The sequence below is a fragment of the Pelobates fuscus genome, chromosome 12 (genome assembly GCF_036172605.1).
Source record: "Pelobates fuscus isolate aPelFus1 chromosome 12, aPelFus1.pri, whole genome shotgun sequence".
In the NCBI taxonomy this organism is placed as follows: Eukaryota; Metazoa; Chordata; class Amphibia; order Anura; family Pelobatidae; genus Pelobates; species Pelobates fuscus.
In genome coordinates, this window is record NC_086328.1 from 119,612,746 (window position 1) to 119,635,791 (window position 23,046).

The 23,046-nt window shown below is 43.1% G+C and overlaps 2 protein-coding genes across 3 annotated transcripts in view; both read right to left on the reverse strand.

Annotated features, from left to right (window-relative positions):
• The window catches only part of IFTAP (intraflagellar transport associated protein), a 526,063-nt gene that overhangs the window by 306,069 nt on the left and 196,948 nt on the right, over positions 1–23,046 (reverse strand). The window lies entirely within an intron of this gene.
• LDLRAD3 (low density lipoprotein receptor class A domain containing 3) overlaps positions 17,597–23,046 on the reverse strand; it is a 128,148-nt gene continuing 122,698 nt past the window's right edge. For both annotated transcript variants that reach the window (XM_063437615.1, XM_063437614.1), the window contains 2 exons: positions 18,275–18,620; positions 17,597–18,062 (listed from right to left, as the gene is read on the reverse strand). In XM_063437615.1, coding sequence (XP_063293685.1) covers positions 17,789–18,062; positions 18,275–18,620 — 620 coding nt within the window. In that variant the 3' untranslated portion in view covers positions 17,597–17,788. The remainder of the gene's footprint in view (positions 18,063–18,274; positions 18,621–23,046) is intronic.

The window sequence follows — 23,046 nt, forward strand, 5'->3', positions numbered from 1 at the left end:
CTGCAATCGCTGTTACCTTGGAGTCTATTTAAGGAATGCACCTTATTTACCAAAAAGGAGAAGTCACACAGGGTAATGCAATTTCTTTACTCACCGGTGATTTGTGTGGGATTTCTTTAGAAAGAATCTGACACAAACTTTCAATTTAGGAATATTTCTAACCTTGTGAATTAATTCGCTTTTTGTTCGTTTACATATGTTTTTTCAGGAGATGCAAAACACTCATAAAATAATTTTTAGTTACAGCGAATTTCAAACTTTTTGGCCACAATAGCATAACTGGAAAAATTCTCCAAGTCAACTAAGCTTCTATTTGGGTTCTTTTGACCTTATATTTGGAATTCATTTTAGGAAACTGTCATTTAAAGGGACACTATAGGCACCCAAAACACTTCATGCAGTGCCCCTGTCCCCCTCAGCCCTGCTATGTAAAACACAGCTGTTTTATAGAAACTACAATGTTTATATTGCTGGGTTAAGACTGGCTGTCTATTACAGAGTTTCACGGAGTTTGATGCTGTGAAACGGAGCTGGAAGACATCCAGTATCTTCTAAAACCCAAAAAGAAAGCACTGAGTCAATGGGGAAGGTCTAATGCATGCATGGCACGCGCATTAGGTTCACCATCTGCACTGACATCAGAGGAGATGGAGACAGTGTATTCCTGTGTACAAACATGTATTCCTGACCCTATTGTGTTAAAACCACCATTTAGCCCCCCTTCCTCCCCTAAATATTGTAAAATCTTACTTTTAATACAGTCTGCTGCTGCTGGCTCTGCTTTGATCTGCCTGCTTGGTTGACATCATCAGAATTGATTATCTCAGCCAATCCCAATGCTTTCCTATAGGATTGGCTGAGACTGTCAAGGAGGCAGATCAGGGGCAGAGCAATCACAAGCAAACACAGCCCTGGCCAATCAGCATTTCATCAAAGAAATGCATTGAATCAATGCATCTCTATGATGAGGAAAGTTCAGTGTCTCCATGCAGAAGGTGGAGCCACTGAATATCAGTCACACTGTGCAGCACTGCCCCAGGAAGCACCTCTAGTAGCCATCTGAAGAGTGGCCAGTGGAATTACCCCTAGGCTGTAATGTAAACACTGCCCTTTCCCTGAAATGACAATGTTTCTGCAAAAAGCCTGAAGGGAATGATTCTACTCACCAGAACAAATGCAATAAGCTGTAGTTGTTCTGGTGACTATAGTGTCCCTTTAAGGACTATATATGGCTCTGCTGGAAACCAAGCTGACTTGGAGATTATTCTTATTATTCTTGTTTTCCTGTTACTATAGGGACTTGGGGTCCCACTCCCGCCGGGTTGAAGGGGGAGGAAGGGGTTAAACTCTTACCTTTCTCCAGCACTGGGCTCCCTCGGGGCTGCGGACTCTCCTCCCTCTTCGGACGTCATACGCCGAATGCGCATGCGCGTCAAGAGCCGCGCACGCATTCAATCGGTCCATAGGAAAGCATTTCTCAATGCTTTCCTATGGACATCTAGCATCTTCTCACTGCGATTTTCACAGTGAGAAGCGCGGAAGCGCCTCTAGCGGCTGTCAATGAGAACTGCTCTGAAACTGCTATGTTTACAGCTGCAGGGTTAACCCTAGATGGACCTGGCACCCAGACCACTTTATTGAGCTTGAGTGGTCTGGGTGCCTATAGTGGTCCTTTAAATACAGAGCTTTCTAATGTATCACTGCCACTTAAAAAATCTCAGGAGCTTTCGAACTCAGACATTCTACTGCCATCGTTTGCTCCTAAGGTGGGTTAATAGACCGTGCATGTGAAAATAACGAACCTGAACTTGTTGGCCTTTATATTACGTAAGACTTTTTATTTTATTTTTAATGTCTGCTTCTGAGTGGACACCTTCTGGGATCTGAAATGCATTCATCTATTTTGGGGGAGGGCTGCCTCGTGGCTTTCAACTACACATGATGTTCACATGTATGGGCTTTTATTCACATGAAAGCAAACACTAAAGGGGGGGTTAAAAATAAAAGTAAAAAAAAGTTTTTAAAAACGTTATAGTTTTACAGATACAACGTATTTACTACTGAGCGCTAGAGGCATGTCGATTCATGTCAAGATTACTAAGAATTGTTTTTTTTGTTTTCCCTACTGATCGACCTCATCTTTTCTGTTTTTTTGTAGATCTTGGTAAATTTTACAACCAGCCCTACAACACGTCCCGATTCCCTGTGAAAATGTGAAGGTTTCCAAACACAAACAGAGAAAGGCTACATGACAAAATGAATTGCACTTCACTGGGATACTGGAGGAAGATCAAAAGACCTGCTCTCTTGCTGTTTGTTTTATCTGCTGTCCCTCTGAATAATGTATGACAACATTAAAGGAGACGCCTCGTATTTACTTCGTCTCACACCTACGTGAGTTGTCTTGAAAGCTTGCGATCTAAATTTACCTAAACTGTAAAGAGGGTGCCTGTCCCTCATTACCCGTAATCCGCACTTCAATATTTAAATCCTGCAACTGGAAATGAATTGCTGATCAGGGAAATGTCTTAAAGAGGGATTGTCCCTTCTCTAGAATTTACAACATTGAATAAGATGTTAAAAGAAGTAAAAATTTTACAAACATGTATTCTGTAGAATATGGGATATATAACATTTGGTGTGAAACATTGTGGTATATAAATTATATCTCCTTAAAATGAATAATGCAATATGCATGCGCGATATGAAAGTATTACCGGTATATATAAGCTATATGGAAATATAATTCTAATATCTACAAACTTGTAGAAGGATATTATTATTATTTTATTATTTATATAGCGCCACCAGACTCCGTAGCGCTGTACAATGGGATATAGAGGAAGATGGCTAAAAAGAGCATGGAGCATCTATTTTTGTAAATCTTTCTTTTATTATGGCATATGCGTTATGGGGTACAGAATAGAAAAAGGAGGTACATAGGGATAACACACGTGAATGCTAACAAGATGGTTTGTGTTACACTCCTAAGAAAGACTGCCATATTTTTCTTTTTAAAACATGAATAAACACAGCGTTTCAGGTTAAGTTAAATGTCACAAAGTAAAATAACATTAAATAAAGCAAAAGAGTGACGTTTAGTAGGTATCATTATAACACACGTTAATGCTGACAAGGTGGTTTGTGTTTCACACTTAGGAAGGACTGCGATCTTTACTTGTTGAAACATAAAGAGACATAGCGTTACTGATTTAGTTTGGTGCAACGAACTAAAGAAGCATTAAATAGAGGAGATGAATGTCGCATAGTAGGTATCAATATCCTGACAACATAGCGCTTACTACATCTATGTGAAACACATGTGAAACAAAGGCAACGGCATTTTAGTGTAGGGGATCTATGCTTCACATCTTAGATTTGCAGCTCTCAGCAACAGTACAGGTTAGGGAACATGCTTTCGGCTAATAGTGGACCCATGCGTCCTGCCCTTACAACTAATACAATATGCATGGTTTACATTGTGAGTATAGCGTTGGCTGCGAGGTAGCGGTTAGAAGGTAGTGAGTAAGGCATATCACATCATCTGGCACAGGTAAGGCATAGAGAGAAAATAAAGGGAAAAATGAAGAGAGAGTTAACCAGTACTGTGTGTCCATTTATCAGTCCCGCTCAGCCCATGCCGGTACGCGGCAGGTTGGTTTCAGGAGTGGAAAGGTAGGTGTAGGTGTCGGAGCGGCCACTGCAGGGCGAGGGTCCCCTCCAGCCCCAGGCCCACTTTGAGGGTGGCATCGTCTGACCACTGGCTCGATGGCTCTGCGAGGTCGAGGCATTCCCATAATGGGTGCAGTTGGAGCCGGTTTTCTGTCGCCGCCAGCGGCGGGCGTTCCTCCTGCAGGGTGGTCGATGCTGTGGGGGAATTTTCTTCCCGGCACCTGGCCTGGGTGGGCTGCTTGTTTGCTCAGGCGTCTTAGGGTTAGTTGCTGTGCCCGGAGTTGAGCGCTTCGTCCCCGCGTTCGCCGCTCCAGTCTTGCGGCCTGGCTGCGTTTGCGGTCTCGCCTGTTTCCGCTCACTATGTGTTCGGTTGGTTCTGTCCGCCGCCGGCTGGGGTAGCTTGTTAGCCTTTGATGCTTGTAGCTTTTGCCCCAGTTTGTACCAGAATCTGGCGAAAGCTGCGTCTATGCGCTGTTGGATGTCGCTGTGATCCTCGATCTCAGCTAGGCGTTTAGGTCCGTGTGGTTTTCTCCCCGCCGCCATCTTGGGTGCGCCATGCGTTTGGCTGCCCTGGTTTTGCAACGTGTGGAGTGACACGGTGTGCTCGCGGTTACTATTCCAGTCGCTTGAATTGGACCGAGATATCCCCCATCGGTCCAGAGGGGGTGGGGGGGGGGTAGGAGATGATTCTTTCGAGGGGTCCTTTTCCAGGTCAGTCAGCCTGGGGAGCGGCCGTCTCCCCGCTGCCCGATCTCCGGTAGGCCTCTGGGTGCTTGATTTGGTTTCCGGGGGGTTATAAGCTTGAATTTGGTATCGGGTGATACCCCCGGGTGTCCCCGACATGCTAGGAGCTGTCCTGTGTGCGATTATGCTGTTTTTTTGGGGGGTTATCCCCGAAAAATGCAAAATGTAGCAGGAGCCGAGGTACAGCACAACCGCTCCGTCTGGATGCTAGGCTCCGCCCCCGAAGCATCTATTTTTATTGTACTTAATTACTTACAGAATGCAGATTATATTTTGGAAATGTTTGCTGAGTGAAATCTGGGTGCCAGTATGAGTTTAATTGTATGTATTATCTATGTTGATTGACAGATGTAAACAATACAGTTTGATCAATGATTGACAGGGAGCTAAGACGGAGGCTCCCACCTGCAGAATAAAAAGTTGTGGATTTCCACATTAAATTTTTTTTATACATCACAAATACATATGTGTTAATATTAATAAATACGGGGATAAGTAACCATTAAATATCCTGATAAATGACAGTGCCTCTTTCAGAAAAGCCTGCTTTTGATGTGTTTCCACTTAAACCAGAAAAAGAGGTTTGGGGTTTTAATGCCCTTTTATCAGTGACTGTATAAATAATTTGCCTCAAGCCAAAATCGTGCTTGCCTATTAGTAACTAGGACTGGATAAACTTCTCGTCTAAAGCAGAAGCAGGCAGTGCCAACATCAAACTATTCCAAGTACTTTGTTGTTCTGAGCATTGTTGGGGCCTAGGGATAAATAATGGTATAACTAAACAGCGCTTTGTTCCCCAGCATTCCCTGGAAATGTCTGCGCAGTCGGTTACGGCACGCACGAGGAGATGGATTGCCCACTGTGAAGATGGCCCCTGCTATTCAGACGCATAAAACCAATTGTGTCTGCAGTAGTGAGATTTCTGCTTGGTACGGCTGTGTCAGCTCATTTCGTGCACTGTTGCTTTACAATAAAGAGGACACAGAACACAAAGAATCCCTCAGGGCTGTGTAACTATTTACCTTCTGCTCTGATTTGTGTGCAAGCGTCTAGCATCGCCATTGCTGTGCGTGCCAATTGCTGATGTGGAAGTCCTTACTCCTATGTTAACTCGTGTTATTCAGCGTTTTAGCTCCATCTACTGAGTTCTGCCTCTGTGCAGTCGAGTTACCTGAGCTCAGAGCAGAATAAACCAAAAGGTGACCCTAGGCAACTGCCTAAGGCCCAGAGGTTAGACAGAGGTCCTGGAATTAAAATTGACATAGAATTAATATTATTCTCTTCTCTTATATACATCAATGCTCATTTGTTAACGCTATTTAATGAAAATATTAACAGCTGTTCCATGTATTTTTTCAAAACATATACAAACCATATATTTTTTAAAACATATTTTGTATAATTTACTATTTTAATTCTCAAAGATAGATCAACAATTATGTGCCAGTCACAGAGTCTAGGCTAGACATTCGGCATTTTGGATTGATTACTGTTTGAGATTATCTTAAAAAATATAATTCACCAATTTTTTTATCACGTAAGGGATATAATTTGCCTTTAAAGAGTGATTTTCTGCCCACAAAAATTATATTATATTTTATCACTGTTCAGGAAATACAACCAGTGGATAATATAGGATATTGGACATTGGATTGTTGGCTAGTGAACAATCTGTTAAATAACTGTTTGTTGATATTTATAAATCAAAAACAACAATTAACCCGAATGATAGGAAGATAGTGCTGTCACCAAAATCGTGTCAATAAATTTTTCATTAAATAGGATTTTGCAGTTTGAATCACGTCTTCGTTCCAAACCCCATAACTCAGAAGGATAATCCTCTGTTATGAAACCTGTGATTTTTAATTAATTCAGTAGACACCGGAGAAAGACAAGGATCTTTCGTAGGGAGCACATTTTGATTTAACGTGCTCCTTGCAGAGTTTAATGATTTGAAAGCCTGTAATAACGCAATGTGATCGACAGGATATCATAACAAAAAATACTTTTCTCAACCGTATTCTATTCCTTGATCAAAATGCAAGTCTTATGAATTTTAATATTCATCGAGTTTGAAAAAGAAAAAAGAAAGGAGAACCAGTTTATATATCGCCATTTCTGGGTCTTACAATCTCACCACGGCATCTGGATTTTAAGCTGCCTTATTGTACAGGTTCAGGTGGTACAAGTCTCTGAGACTTGGAAAGATACAGAGCTGGAGAAAAAAAACATTTTCTTTTGTCTGCCAAGAATTGAAATGTAAATTATTTTTCCAGCAACCACAATGCATTTAGTGTGCGCAGCCAGGCCCAGCGACTCTCACCAAGTTCATCTGTTTGTCTTTTGAGAATTTCTTTGTGATTAAATGTTGCTCGAAAGAGTGTCTCGCTGCTAAACTTCACATCTGCTCCCTTGTATTTGTGTCAAAAGCACTTCACAGCACAGCAAGAGTAGGATATTTGTCTGAGTTTAATAAAAAATTTTTTTTAAAAATTGAACTAGTCCTCGTTCACGATAAAAAAATATACTCAATTCATTTTTTTTCTTTCAGGATTCTAAATGAAAACCATTGAAAACATCACCTAAGTGGGCAAGACAAGAAGAAAATATAGAATTGAGTGTTTAATGCTTGGATGGGAATAGCTACAGCATAATGGACACAATTTCTGTTTATTGCTGGTTATTCTAAGTGTCTCTGGCAGGGAGCAGCTGCTTAGGGGCGACAGCCCAAGGTCGCTTGTTGAGAATCGGAACATTCTGAGATGTGTATATTGCACTTGTCAAATGTGTCTTTGGATGCTTGGAAAATCTCCTGCTTACAAACATTTTATTCCAATGTAGGAGAGTGGCTTGCCGTTAGAATGTCAGCTCTCAGCAAATTAGGCCGGTTGAGAGACAAAATAGCAGTGGCTTAAAGGAACACTCTAACGTTAAAAATAAATCCATGTATTTTTAATGTTGGCGTGTACCTTTTTAATTTTTTTTTTTTTTAAAGGCACATTCTAAGCACCAAAACAACTTTAGCTTAATGAAGCAGTTTAGGTGTATGGATAATGCCCTTGTAGCTTCACTGTTCAATTCTTTGCTGTTTAAGAGTTAAATGGCTTTTTTTTGTTTCTGGTTTCGTTTCTGTTTACGTAGCATTATTCCTCCTCCCATCGTAGCTGATCCTTCACAAGCCCTTACACAATGTGTTTAATTACACTGCCTTCTGGTGAAATAAATCAATTAAATAAAGGGAATAATGCAAACATATTCAAGTGTTTTCTTTAGGTAAACCAATAAACTGCTCAGCCACAACTTTAAAACCACTGACAGGTTAAGTGAATAACACTGATTATATCGTTACAATGGCACCTGTCAAGGGGTGGGATATATCAGGCAGCAAGTGAACAGTCACTTCTCGGTATGCAGCGGTTGGTGTCTACCAAACACAGTGCAAGGGAGGATAACTGGTGAACCAGTGTCAGGGTCATGGGCGTCCAAGGTTCATTGATGCACATGGGGAGCGAAGGCTAGCCTGTCTGATCTGATCACATAGAAAAGCTATTGTAGGTCAAATTGCTGAAAAACTTAATGCTGGCCATGATAGAAAGGTGTCAGAACACACAGTGCATCATAGTTTGCTATGTATATGGCTGTGTGGCCACAGACCAGTTAGACTGCCCATGATAACCCCTGTCCAATGCCAAAAGTGCCTTCGATGGGGACATGAGCATCAGAACTGGACCACGGAGCAATTGAAGATGGTTGCCTGGCATGATGAAAAACAGACGGATGGACGGATGCATGTGCATCATTTACCCAGGTAAAGGATGGCAGCAGGATGCATTATGAGAAGAAGGCAGTCCAGCTGAGGCAGAGTTATGCTCTGAGCAATGTTCTGCTCCGTAACCGTGGTTGCTGGCATTCATGTGGACATTACTTTGACACATACCATCTACCTAGAGCTTGTAGCAGACCATGTTTACTCCTTCATGAAAATTGTGTTCCCTGATACTAGTGGCTTCTTTCAGCTTGGAAATCCACCCTGCCACACTACAAAAAATGTTCAGGAATGGTTTGAGGAACATGACAAAGATTTCAAGGTGTTGCATTGACCTCCAAATTCCACAGATTTCAGTACAATTGAGCATCTGTGGTATGTGCTGGGAGAGCAAATCTGATCCATGGAGGTCCTACCCAGAGGCGGCTCTCTAATTAGGCGGTTTAGGCGGCCGCCTAAGGCCTCGCGCTGGCGGGGGCCTCGCGGCCGCCTAAACCGCCTGTTGGCAGAGTGTGTCAGGTCCTCGGTCAGTGACCGAGGACCTGACACCAGGAGGGGGCCCGGCGGCTTGCCCGGTATGCCGCCGGGTGCGAGGCCCCTCCTGGCTGCCCGGCCAGCCACCGCAGACACTGGTCTGCAGCTCCGCAGTGTGCAGAGCTGCAGACCATGTGACTCGCGAGAATTGGCCAATCAGAGCGTTGCCGCGGGTTACCACGGCAACGCTCTGAAATCTCGCGAGATTAAACAGTCTGCAGCTCTGAGGAGCTGCAGACCGTGAGCAGTGGCCACCGGACCACCAGGGAGCCCACTGGACCACCAGGGAAAGGTAGGCTCTCCCTCCCCATCACCCCCCACCCCCCACAGGCTCACCCCCACCACCCTCAGCCTCACCCCCACTACCACCATCACCCCCCACCACCATCACCCCCACCACCCCTCCCCACCCTCACCATCACCCCCACCACCCTCAGGCTCACCCCCCACCACCACCATCACCCCCACCACCCTCAGCTTCACCCCACACCACCATCACCCCCACCACCCTCAGCCTCACCCCCATCACCCCTCCCCACCCTCACCATCACCCCCACCACCCTCAGCCTCACCCCCCACCACCACCATCACCCCCACCACCCTCAGCTTCACCCACCACCACCATCGCCCCCACCACCCTCAGCCTCACCCCCCACCACCACCATCACCCCCACCACCCTCAGCCTCACCCCCACCACCCCCAACCACCCTCAGCCTCACCACCCACCATCACCACCCTCAGCCTCACTCCCCACCACCATCACCCCCACCACCCTCAGCCTCACCCCCCACCACCATCACCCCCACCACCCTCAGCCTCACCCCCACCACCACCATCACCCCCACCACCCTCAGCTTCACCCCCCACCACCATCACCCCCCACCATCCTCAGCCTCACCACCCACCACCACCACCACCCCTCCCCACCCTCACCATCACCCCCACCACCCTCAGGCTCACCCCCCACCACCACCATCACCCCCACCACCCTCAGCTTCACCCCCCACCACCATCACCCCCACCACCCCTCCCCACCCTCACCATCACCCCCACCACCCTCAGCCTCACCCCCCACCACCACCATCACCCCCACCACCCTCAGCTTCACCCACCACCACCATCGCCCCCACCACCCTCAGCCTCACCCCCCACCACCACCATCACCCCCACCACCCTCAGCCTCACCCCCACCACCATCACCCCCAACCACCCTCAGCCTCACCACCCACCACCACCATCACCACCCTCAGCCTCACTCCCCACCACCATCACCCCCACCACCCTCAGCCTCACCCCCCACCACCATCACCCCCACCACCCTCAGCCTCACCCCCACCACCCTCAGCTTCACCCCCCACCACCATCACCCCCCACCATCCTCAGCCTCACCACCCACCACCACCATCACCCCCCACCACCCTCAGCCTCACCACCCACCACCACCATCACCCCCACCACCCTCAGCCTCACTCCCCACCACCATCACCCTCAGATTCACCCCCACCCCCATCACCCCCACCACCCTCAGCCTCACCCCCACCACCATCACCCCTCCCCACCCTCACCATCAACCCCCACCACCCTCACCATCACCCCCCACCACCCTCAGCCTCACCCCCACCACCCTCAGCCTCACCACCATCACCCCCCACCACCCTCACCATCACCCCTCCCCACCCTCACTCCCACCACCCTCAGCTTCACCCCCTCCCCACCCTCACCCCCCACCACCCTCAGCCTCACCCCCCACCACCATCACCCACCATCACCACCCTCAGCCTCACCGCCATCACCCCCCACCACCCTCAGCTTCACCCCCACCACCATCACCCCTCCCCACCCTCAGCCTCACCCCCACCACCCTCACCATTACCCCTTCACCCTCAGCCTCACCCCACCACCCTCAGCCTCACCATCCCCCATAAACCCCCGCCACCCTCAGCCTCACCTCCCACCACCCTCAGCATCACCCCTCACCACCCTCAGCTTCACCACCCACCACCACCCTCAACATCACCCCCCTCACCCCCCTCAGCCTCACCCCCCACCACCCTCAGCATCACCACCCTCAGCATCGCCCCTCACCACCCTCAGCATTACCCCCCACCACCCTCATCATCACCACCCTCAGCATAACCCTCCGTCACCACCCTCAGCCTCCCCCACTCACATTACCCCCCACTCTCACATTACCCCCCACTCTCACATTACCCCCCACTCTCACATTACCCCCCCACTCTCACATTACCCCCCCACTCTCACATTAGCCCCCCCACTCTCACATTAGCCCCCCACTCTCACATTAGCCCCCCCACTCTCACATTAGCCCCCCACTCTCACATTAGCCCCCCACTCTCACATTAGCCCCCCACTCTCACATTAGCCCCCCACTCTCACATTAGCCCCCACTCTCACATTACCCCCCACTCTCGCATTACCCCCTCTCACTCTCGCATTACCCCCTCTCACTCTCGCATTACCCCCTCTCACTCTCGCATTGCCCCCTCTCACTCTCACATTACTCCCTCTCACATTACCATCACCCCCCGCTCCCTCTCACATTACCATCACCCCCCTGCTCCCTTTCACCATCACCCCCCGCTCCCTCTCACCATCACACCCCCCGCTCCCTCTCACCATCACACCCCCCGCTCCCTCTCACCATCACACCCCCCGCTCCCTCTCACCATCACACCCCCCGCTCCCTCTCACCATCACACCCCCCGCTCCCTCTCACCATCAGCTACCCCATACACATAGGGTCTCAGACAAAAACGCAAACATGCTCACAGAGACATACATTCGCACACACAAGGATACTCTCTGTCAGACACACTCTCAGGCACATACACAGGTAGACAGTGCATCAATGTGTATATGTGACACTTTTTTGTTAGTGGGGCCTCATGTTTGTGTTTCGCCTAAGGCCTCATAAAGTCTAGAGCCGCCTCTGGTCCTACCTCGCAACTTGCAGGACTTAAAGGATCTACTGCTAATGTCTTGATGCCAGAAACCACAGGACACGTTCAGAGGTCTTATGGAGTATATGCCTCAATGCATCAAAGCTTTTTTGTCAGCACCAAGGGGACTTACATAATATTAGGCATGTGGTTGTAATGTTTTGGCTGATTAGTGTATATGCATCCTAACTGTGTCTATCACACATCATAGCTTTGCTGGGACTTCAGAAATTAATAATGAAAGACAGCACTTTTTACGATGGGGTAGTAATTAACAGAATGAGGAAAGAAATTCCCCATCACATTCCTCACTGGTGTTCTATTCTTACATCCTGTGCAAATCACAAAGTGCTTAAAGGGGAACCATCATTTACGCACAACGTGTGTTTGTGAGATGTGAAATATACATTTAGATGTAAAGTTAGCTTTCAGACCTCCTAACTCTCCTGATTTGTTTTGTTCTTGTTGGTCCTGGCATATGATGTACTTTGCAAAATTGTTTAATATACATAAAAAAATAAAATAAAACAGAGCTTTGCATGAGGAAAAAGTTTACGTTACGGCATTATGGGGTTAAGGAACACTAGAGCATTAGGAATACAAACGTTAAAGTTACAGTTACTAGAGACATTTAAACTCTGCAATTTGTCATTCCTGCAGAGTGGCAATGTTTTCACTTGCATGGTGAACTAGAGGGAAGTTGCATCCAGTCCGCTTCATTGAGTGTCCCTTTAACACAAGTTCATTTTAATTTTCACAAGTTCATATTTCATTTCAGTTTAGCTTTAAAAAATACTTAGCATGAAGAAAGAGACACTTTAGGGAGCAGAAGTTCTACGGCTTAAAGTAGTGGTTCTGGGCCATACAACCAGCCCGGGCAGGCTTGCAAAAAAAAGCAGTGTTGAATTGCTGCCTGACGCCACCTCGAGTTTGAGGAACGATTGTACTCCTGGCGTGTTCCTTTAAAATAATTCCTACACATGTATCAAAGCCTACTAACATGTTACACATATAATTGGGCATACTTCAGAATTGTGTTCCATTGTACAGCGCTACGGACTCGGATGGCGATATATAAAGAATAAAATAATAATAATATAAGTGAATCCCTTTTAAGACAGAATGCTTTCCATTTGTGTCAAGGTATTATCTGCTTGCCATGGATGGGTTAATTTAATCAAACAGAGAATATAGCCAGGCCACAAAGGGATGTTCTCCTGTTGGGAATATAACTACCACTATCCTTAGCTGATAGAGGGATTTACATCAAAATAGTGTAGTGCTGGTTATCATCCTGTGTGTGACCAGATTCCTGCTTATAGGGATAAACACAAAAAATGCGCAATGTGGGGAAGATGTAGTTTTAACGAACGCACTCCTGCCGTACACCTTTTTGGCAATCCCCAGGTAATGTGTACCTGTCATGGTACACCACACTGTGACCATTTAAATGTCCTTAAAATCCATTGATTAATTGTGTTTATAGAAATGCTGGGACATGTATACATTTTTAGAAAAAACTGTTTAAAACAATCATGCCTCCCGTACTTGTCCATGCTGATGGTATGGCCCTCCATGCTGATATTGGAATGACGGGAGAGATGTAGAAACCTCCTGACAGGTGGTCCTTGTGCTCTCCGTCTTAGCAGCAGCAGCAGTGTATACAGTGTAGTTGCTGTGATTCATCCTCTAGTCTTGTGCTTGTTAGAGATGTATAGGAATGGAATTGCAGTTGTCACTTCATTCTCACAGCGATGTGCCGGCAAGGAAGCCACTTTGTCGGTGTCATGGGGCAAGATTGCTCTTTTCTAGCAAGGCCAATTGAGGAGGGGTTGAGAGGGGGCAGGAGGGACATGATTCCTCCCTCTGTCATGGCAGCACTGGCTCTCATGAAAGGAGGTGAGTTTTAATATAAGAACTCGCTAAAGGAATAAATATATATCTTTATAAATAATGAGGAGCTTGCTCTAGGAGCTATTCTCTTCAAAGTGAAACTGTCATTAGAGCAGCCATCTAATTTGACTTATGACAATGTATCTCAGAAGATAAGCAAACAATGCACTGCATAAACCATTTAGATAATTGTTAAACCAAACCTTAACACTTTATTCTTTGTAAGGACAAGACATAAAGTCACATATTCAGAATGCTGTCTTCAGTTTTTAAATAGAAGATTTGGATGTGAAAAACAACAAAACAATACCTGCAAAGAATTCTTTGGTTTGAACATGTACATTACCAAACACCCATACACAGATATTTCTTCGATGATAATACACAAAATGCTACTTTGACATCTATGACATAAGAAAGTTCCTAATATGTTCAGGGTACAGGGAACACATGTAGATAAACATTTTATTAACACACCAGAAGATTACTAAAATAAATTATAACCCCCCAGGTCTATTCACTAAAGTGTGAGTTATTGGGAATTTGAACTGGTAGGGAGAACCAACACTCCCTATACTTAAAAGGATACTATAAGCACCAAAGCAACTTTAGCTTAATTAAGTGGTTTTGGTGTATAGATCATGCCCCTGCAGTCTCACTGCTCGGTGATCTGCCATTTAGGAGTTAAATCACTTTGTTTATACAACCCTAGCCACACCTCCCTGCATGTGACTTACACAGCCTTCCATAAACACTTCCTGCAAAGTGAGATCTAATGATATTTATACTTTATTGCAAATAATGTTTTATTTAGAATTTCTTATTTCCTGATTTGTTAATAGTTTGACCTTGTAGGAGTCTCCTGTGTGATTAAAGTTCAATTTATAGAGCAGGAGATAAAAACGTTTAACCCCTTAAGGACACAACTTCTAGAATAAAAGGGAATCATAACAGAATATTCCCGTCATGTGTCCTTAAGGGGTTAAAGTAAACGTTTTAAAGTAAAATTACATCTGATTGAAAATAAAAAAAGATTTTGCTCTCATACAGGCTGTGTCAGTCACAGTCAGGGGAGGTGTGGCTAGGGCTGCATAAACATAAACAAATGTGATTTAACTCCCAAATGGCAAGTAATTGAGCAGTGAAACTTCAGAGGTGTGATCTATACTCCAAAACTGCTTCATTAAGCTAAAGTTGTTTTGGAGACTATAGTGTCCCTTTAACATAGTTACAGAAACAAACAAATATCCAAATGTCTCTGCTTAGACCCTCTCCTTCATTCCACCTCAGAACCCAGCAAATACAGGCATGTCAGCTTGTAAATAGAAAAATGAGGGCAATTAGAGGCAGTTAATAAATCCCATCATAAATCTGTCTAGTACTGGCCATAAACCTATCTTCACACTAGAGAAGACAGCATGGAAGGTGTGGAATTTGGACTGCATAACCCCTCTTATAATATCAGGGGGGTAAAACAGAGAATCTGGTTGGTGGCAGCTGGGATTCTCAGACTAAAAGTAACAAGAATGCACATCAGGAAGTTGAGAGATATTAAGATTATTTATCACCCTTTAAAAAAGTATTAACACTAATATACACTTAACTAACTTTTATACATTTGTTGTTTTGTTTTAAATTAAAACACTGCAGTAACATTTTGCAGTCAACTGTTTTTTGTTTTTTTTTTGTTTTTTACTTTGGCATAATTTGAATTCCAATAGAAGTCATGAATTTTTTGACATTTCTTGATAGTCCATTTTTCTGCCTTTTACGAATGTGATTATTAAACAGCTCGTCACAATGAGTCTAAACAAAGTGAACACCTACAGCTGTACTGTTCTACAGTAAGTCAGATTTGGTGCAGTTTTCAAATCAAGAGGGATATTTGGGCAAAACCTGTAAAACCATGATTGGTTAGCTTGTGGATAATTGACAAATATACAGTCAAGACACTGTGATAGAATGGTTTTCTATTTTAAGTAAAAATAAAGGTACGAGTAGTTAAATAGATAAGATTCTAAGAGTCACATGTATCTTATTAGCTAATCAAAACTCCTGTGCTCATGAACAGAACGTCTTACACTTACACTGTGTTTAGCAGTTTACTATAAAGAAGACCGTCGTCCTCTTATACAAACAGTAGACAAATACACACAACATACCTAGAAGAAGGCATAGGAAATTCCACCTACTAAATTAATGTGTTACATAGTTAACATGTATAACTTCTACAAGATTGCAGGTTACAGTCAACAAACCTCCATGTTACTGAGAAACCCAATAATAATCTTGCCCACAAGGCAGTTTAATGCAAACTTTGGAGTCAATCACTGGGTTAGAAAAGGCACAGCGTGTTAAGAGTGTTAAATCCGATCTATCACTTTCATATTTAGCAAAAATCGCTGAAAGTAACTGACTTGGTAAGGTTTAGGTGGCCAGGAGCGAGGGGTACAGGAGGAACTGTCCCCTCGTGGCTGCTGCAATCTTTAACCTGATGGTATTTTTCAGGAACTTCATTTGCCAGGAGCTGCGTCAATGCTGTACTCTTGCACACGTGAGAGAATACAACTCTGAGATCAATGGAGGATCCCGTGGGAGAATCAATAGATTGTTGTGTGAATCCCACGGCCATCACTTTTGTCAACCTCAGATATCAGTATTTCATAAATAATGGCTAGTGTAAGCTCATCTGTGCATATTTTCTTGTAACAGTTTGTAATAATCTAATTTATTGTTAAATTTCCCCCATTTATAATATTGTAAGCGCTGCGGAATAAGTTGGCGCTAAAAAAATGGCAATAATAATAATATAGATTATACTGCCAAGTGACAGAGCTGCTTGAGGGTAGATGTGGAGTTGTTTTGTTTAGTGCTGATTGTTTCAAACAATAAATCTCACTGAAAGTTATCCTCCGATAACTTTGCCAAATAGTCGTAGGACGGTAGCATGGTTGGTCTACAAATCCTAGAATTAAGGACACTCTAGGGACCAAGATTCATGGACACTCTCCAAAGGCTGTGCATGGCACACAGGACACCAGATCACGAATATCTAAAACAAGCATAGCCAACATACTGCCCTTTATTAGTTGCTGATCTACAATCACCCCTATTACCTGTCAAGATCTGGGTGCTCACAGTCTGGCTGAGGGTCATGGGAATTAAAGTTCACCATCTACTAAAGAGTCACCTCTACCTGCTGGTTTCTCACAAGCTACAACATTTACAGTCAACACGTCCCTGGAAAAGAATCCTTACATACCACACATTGATGTAATCAGACCTCTTCATAGGCTCTGTGGGGAATTATATCTGAATAATAAGCACGGTTTAATAACCTTTAAACATGTGTCATATTTTCTGAAAGCAAATATCTGTTTGCCATCTGATAATACTAATATACCGTTAAGGGAATCAGCCATTGTAATTCTCAATTAAAAACTTTGTACGAGTTTATCTTAATTTGATGTAACAAATAAACCTCCATTTCTAAACATGGTACAATGTTACCAGGAAAACAGCAGTTGTTTAATTAGCAGATTATAAAATTAAAGATCTAGAGCAGATGCACACTGCCTGGAAATTAAAATGTTGGATTCCAGGGATTTACTTTGCCCATTTGATTCATATAGATATCAGAAGACTACAACTATGGCAGGAAGGCGATTATGTCTATTGGGTATATATTTCTTTATATACTCTACATGGGTTTAAATTTATTCCCAATCAGTTTCTGAGCTTAACTCAGATGTTAATTTAGCCTGAGCAGGTTCCCAGTCAGAATGGAGAACTCTTGTGAATTCTATTGTATGGTTTTTCTTGCAATAACCAGTGTATCAGTTAAAAGTGAATCAGTTTCTCAGTCAAACTGTTTGATTTCTGGAGATCTTGATCTGATCATTTTACAATGTCTATTCCCCTCTCTTACTTCAGAGAACGAATAATCAGTCCGAACTCCTTTCCTTCCAAAAAAAAAAATGATTCTGGGAGTCTCATACAGTATATTTCTTCAACGTATTGAAAAGACAAAGTCAACAAACTTATTTTGCGTCCTTTTTTTTGTTTAAGGAAAAAAAAAAAATCATAGTAGAGAAACACCCTACAAAAATATACCTCTGGAATCTATAAAAATATAAGGATTATTCCACAGGTAGGAAGATCCACTGGATCAACGCAAGACATTCAGTACACTCAGTTTACTTCCAGTCGGTGGTTTGCTTAACCATCTGGCGAAGGGTAAGTATTGCTGGCTGATGTCCCTGGTTCTGGGCTAGGCGTGGAATCACTTTGTGGTGCTATTGTTTCCAGTAGTTCTGTTGGATTGATGGCATCCGCGGTATTGCCAGGTGTTAACAATGAGTTCTCCATGCTTCTATTGCTTGTGGCACTAGCGGCTCTTGATCGGTAAGGGGGCAGTTCGGCTTGGTTTGGAGATTCTGTGTCTGAAGGGTAAGGAGGCGGTGGTGGTAGGGAAAACCATGGTGGTTGGGAGCTGGAAAAGGAGAAATATAATGGTTATTATAAACTCAACATGTCTGGTGCACTTTTTGAAAGGTAGACATACAGACTGACTGGCTAAACAAGTATAGAAACCAATATCAACATAAACAGTTGTTTGTTGAACAAAAAGAACAGCCATAAAAGATGAAGGGACAGGGAAAATCTTAGCTAATTGGCCAACTCAACTCCAATAGGCAGACTTACGAGGTGTCCAGCACAGCTTCACTATATGAAGGAGGAGATTCAAGGTTCACAGGTTGTTCGAAGCTTTGATTAGACATATACTGGATCCCATTGTTCACGTTGTAGGTAACACGACACTGATGCGGGTGATCCAACACCACCAACCTAGAGAGCAGCAGAGGATGCTGGAGTCGATGAACTGGAAGGCTCATAAGATTAGTGCGTTTCCTTTGATGATGCAAGACGAGGGCAAGAAGTCCTACGACCAGTACAAAAATAACGGAGCTGCCAATGATGGTGTAAGTAATACTTGGGTAGTAAAGTAAGTGGCTCTCCAATGAAACCAACTTCTGCTCGCTTCCTGTGTCTGAGAAGATAAAAAAGGGGGAATCAATCACTCAATTTAATACAATGGATACAATGGAAAAATATTTCCTAGTAAGTCAAAATTCTATCTATGGAAACTCTGCCCAACGACATGATGCTAAATATCTTGCAATAGGCAGCCCTTCCAAGAAAACTAAATTTGTATAAAGACAATACCAAGTGGACAACATGAAACTCCATGTCAAACAGATAACTTGCTTGAGTTTGATCTGCAAGGGGAAAGTGTTGAGATGTTTTCTGACTCACACTGGTGATTACCTATATAGTTACATAGTTACATAGATGAAAACTGTTGATCCAAAAGAAGGCAAAACAAAGCTAGGAAAAAAGTTCCTTCTTGACCCCAGAATGGCAGTCAGATTTATCCTTGGATCAAGCAGTTATTACCCTACATTGAAAGATTATATCCTTGAATATTCTGTTTTTGCAAGTATGCATCTAGTAGCTGTTTGAACATCTGTATGGACTCTGATAAAAAAACACTTCTTCAGGCTGATAATTCCACATCCTTATTGTTCTTACAGTAAAAAAACTTTCCTTTGCCTTAGACAAAATCTTCTTTCTTCCAGTCTAAACGCATGTCCTCGTGTCCTATGTAAAGTCCGGTTTGTGAATAGATTTCCACACAATGATTTGTATATACCTTTAGATAATAGAATGATGCTCAAACAAAATAACACACAACAATACAGGTTACAGCACCTCTGCAGTACAGCTGCACAGAATTCGAAACAGATCAAACACTCACTGTATAAAGTGTATGGAAATGTACTCAGAACATTCCAGAATTTCAAGGGATGACATGTAACTGAAAGCATGAAGAGCGATCACTTCTAGATTACAAAATGTCACTTTCGCTTATGACAGTACTTTAACATTCCGCAAACACAGGAAAGAAATTGAAGAACGCTTGGAAATGTGCATGAGGCTATTCGGAAGAACAAGCTGGTAAAATCAATCCAAGGTTTTGCAGATAGGTATGCTAATTTCTTATCTACTCTTATAGTCTTTGGAGTTAATTTTCTAAACTCTGACCTGTAGCAAATTAAAACCCAAATTGTATAATTTAGGCTGAAATATATGCCTATAATTAGCTGTGACTGTAATTGAGAGGGGTTTCTCGTAATCAGAGGGGTTCAGAGGTTGTTTTTTTTTTGCCCATTTTAATTATCTACAGTTTGAAGTTCAATAACTATCCCCATTTCTTTCTAAGAGTTTTCGGTTGCATGCTGGTAGTCTAACGTCTAACGAGGAGAGCTGTGCAACACAGATCTGTATTAAATTAAATATCTACCACAGCAAATCAAGGACAATTTAGGGTCCAATAATTTCTGCATCCCTAATGGCCGGTTGGGCAAGTATTCAATATAAATATTTGCTGCTGCTGCTGCTGCTGCTGACCCCACTATTTGTTTATGCCCCTGTTTTGTGCACAGCATGGGTTAGGAGTGCAACAGTCAGTAATCTTGAAACATACTAGTGTTAATTCTGAACTGATTGCTGAAACATCTGGTCTGAACACACTCACAAGCTATACAGTGTTTGATATTGGAGGGTATTCACTAGACAGACATCCGAGCTAGCCATTCCATATTTCCTTGTGTCAATCACGCGAGAGCCTTTTACTAAGATTTCTTTCCTGGTCCTGTCGGGTCATTTCACACCTATTTCTTCAGCGTATTGAATACATTGAGAAAAAGCTTTAGAGTTGTGCTACAAAGTGACAATGTGTTTGTTTCTATTTGTCCACTTTTATTTCTCAGCAGACGATATGACAGTTCGCTAAAATTCTGCTCTGAAAATCTCTCAGAGGAAAAGGAGACCATCTGCTAGGTGACATTTTGCGAGGATGCCTGAGCTGGATTTCAAATCCCAAACTTCCAAAACAATAAAACTGATGTTAAATGAAAGGTAGCAACTGACAGCACAGCAGAGAAGCTATTAAAATATGATGAAGTCATATAATACCTTGTGGAGAACCTCATTCAATATATGAATACTTTAGGAACCGACCTGAATTATTGTCCAAGACATCTGGGTGGACTTTTCCGCTCTTGTAAGTGTCCCTATCCAATGTACCTGAGTGTAGCTCATTACATCAGTAGTGGCAGAGACAGTCCTATTTATTTTAGCAGCTCTAATGCTGGAGCTAATCATTTCTCAAATTCTGGTGAGTATCACAGTCCCATACATCTAGGTGGAGCTAATCATATCTCAAATTCTGGTGAGTATCAAAGTCTCATATATCTAGGGGGAGCTAATCATTTCTCTAATGTTGGTGAGTATCACGGTCCCATATGTCTAGGTGGAGCTAATAATTTCTCAAATGCTGGTGAGTATCATGGTACCATATATCTAGTGGGAGCTAATCATTTCTCTAATGCAGGTGAGTATCAGAGTCCCATACGTCTACTGCTGCATATCATAGTATCATACAAATGACCAGAACTTATCACCATTCAATAAATAAGTACCTATAGTTCCAGCTGGATCCATTACAGAGATTCTTACACATTTTTTTTGGGCAGGGATACACATTATGTACATGAGATTAGCTTGGGGACTCCTCCTTCAGTTTTAAAAGTAGCTCAGTGATCCATTTTTAACTGTAATAGTAGGCACACCAAAATGTATTCTGTAAAACACCTTCAGTAGATGCTATCCCACCCACAAAAGGGGTGTTCTGAATTTTTTATTATTATTATTTAGAATATTCTTTTGTGAAATTTTTAACTAAATTCAAATGGGGCTTACGTGCTGTGTTAAAATGATTACATGGTTAAAAAAACTAAACAGCTAGTTTTGATAAATACATTTAAATGATGCTTGAAGTAGAGTAGGTGATAGATCCATTTAACACAGCACGGATCAGCATCACTCGATACAAAATACCATTCCATTTGTACACAGCTATTTATTTTTCTCTATAAACGTTTAATGCAATTTAAGGCTGCAGGCTGTATCTTGCAAACAATTTATGCTCCAGAGGTAAGACCATTCAAGGTGTAACTCTTGCTCAAACTAGTAGGGGGCACTGTTGTGACAGCTCAGTTTATAACCATTTTTTGTGTGAACAAAGACTGTTATTTATTTAATATGCCTATGATAAAGTTCTTATTTATAAAGTGTCTAGATATTCTTCGGCAATGTGTTAACGTATTTATTTGTAAATAATACTCTTTATTTACTGCTGCCTTATTGACTGTTGTTACTGTTGTTAGGTAACACTAACCCACAATTTAATATGATTTGCTTTTGTGTTTAAAATATGAAAATTTAAAGGGGAAATTATGTATTTTATTAGCAGGGATAAAGAATAAGCTGGTTGGGAAAATAATATAAAATAACAAAATATGATAACATGTGAATTGAAGTCAATATAGGTTTCGTGTTGTTTAAGTTGGCAGGTGCTTAGATGTTGGGCAAGAACACTGAAGTGCTCTGAGAGTTCTGTATAAAAAAGCATCTTTGGTGTTATGTCCTGCTGCATGCTTCAGTTGTTATGGTGTCCCTTTAGGAGATATGTTTTAGGTGAGATCTGGAGAAAGTCTGATGAGGGGAGGCAGGCTGTTCCGCAGGAATGGAGCTGCATTTCAGAATTAGCTGTGAGAATTAGCAGAAGACACGACAAGCCGAAAGGAAGTGCGGAATCACTGAGAATGGCTGTATTATTGAATTAGTGAAGACATGTAGTGAGGAGTAGAGTTGTTAAGAGCTTTGTAGGTAAGTGTTATTAAAGCCTCACACAATTGTCTGTTCCTCTAAAACAGGGGTCCTCAAACGGTGGCCCTCGAGATGTTGCTGAACTACAACTCCCATGAGTCTTTGAATTACATAGATAGCCAGAGAATCGTGGGAGTTGTAGTTCAGCAACATCTGGAGGGCCACAGTTTGAGGGTCCCTGCTCTAATACAACACAACTACAAATGCAAACAAGTAAAGCAACAGGGGGACTCCCTGGGATGCCAGGTAACTCCCCCCATCACGATCGTCAGCGAGTGAGTAAGTACCCTGGAACGGCGGGGACGTGCTGTGCCGCCTGCTGGTGTTTAGAGCCGGGTCCCCAAGGACGGCATAGCATGCCCGCTGTCTTTAAGGGGTTAAGAGTGGAAGACTGTTTTTTTAAATATAGTTTCACACATACGGATTGATTAAACAGGTAAGAAAATGTATCATTAAATTTTTTTAAATGTCATGGAGGAGACCCCTCTGGACTCCAGTTTTTCGGCATACAAAAGATAGAAGCCCATTGGAGAGGAGGAGGCCTGGAATCGACGTTGAGCCGCTGCGAGATGAAGTGGATATTTAATTTGGACACTTTGTCTCCTGGCGGACTCAACGTCGGTTTCGAGATGTCAGCACTTATTTAATTTTACCTGTGTATTCCACTCTTATTTTAACTTTGG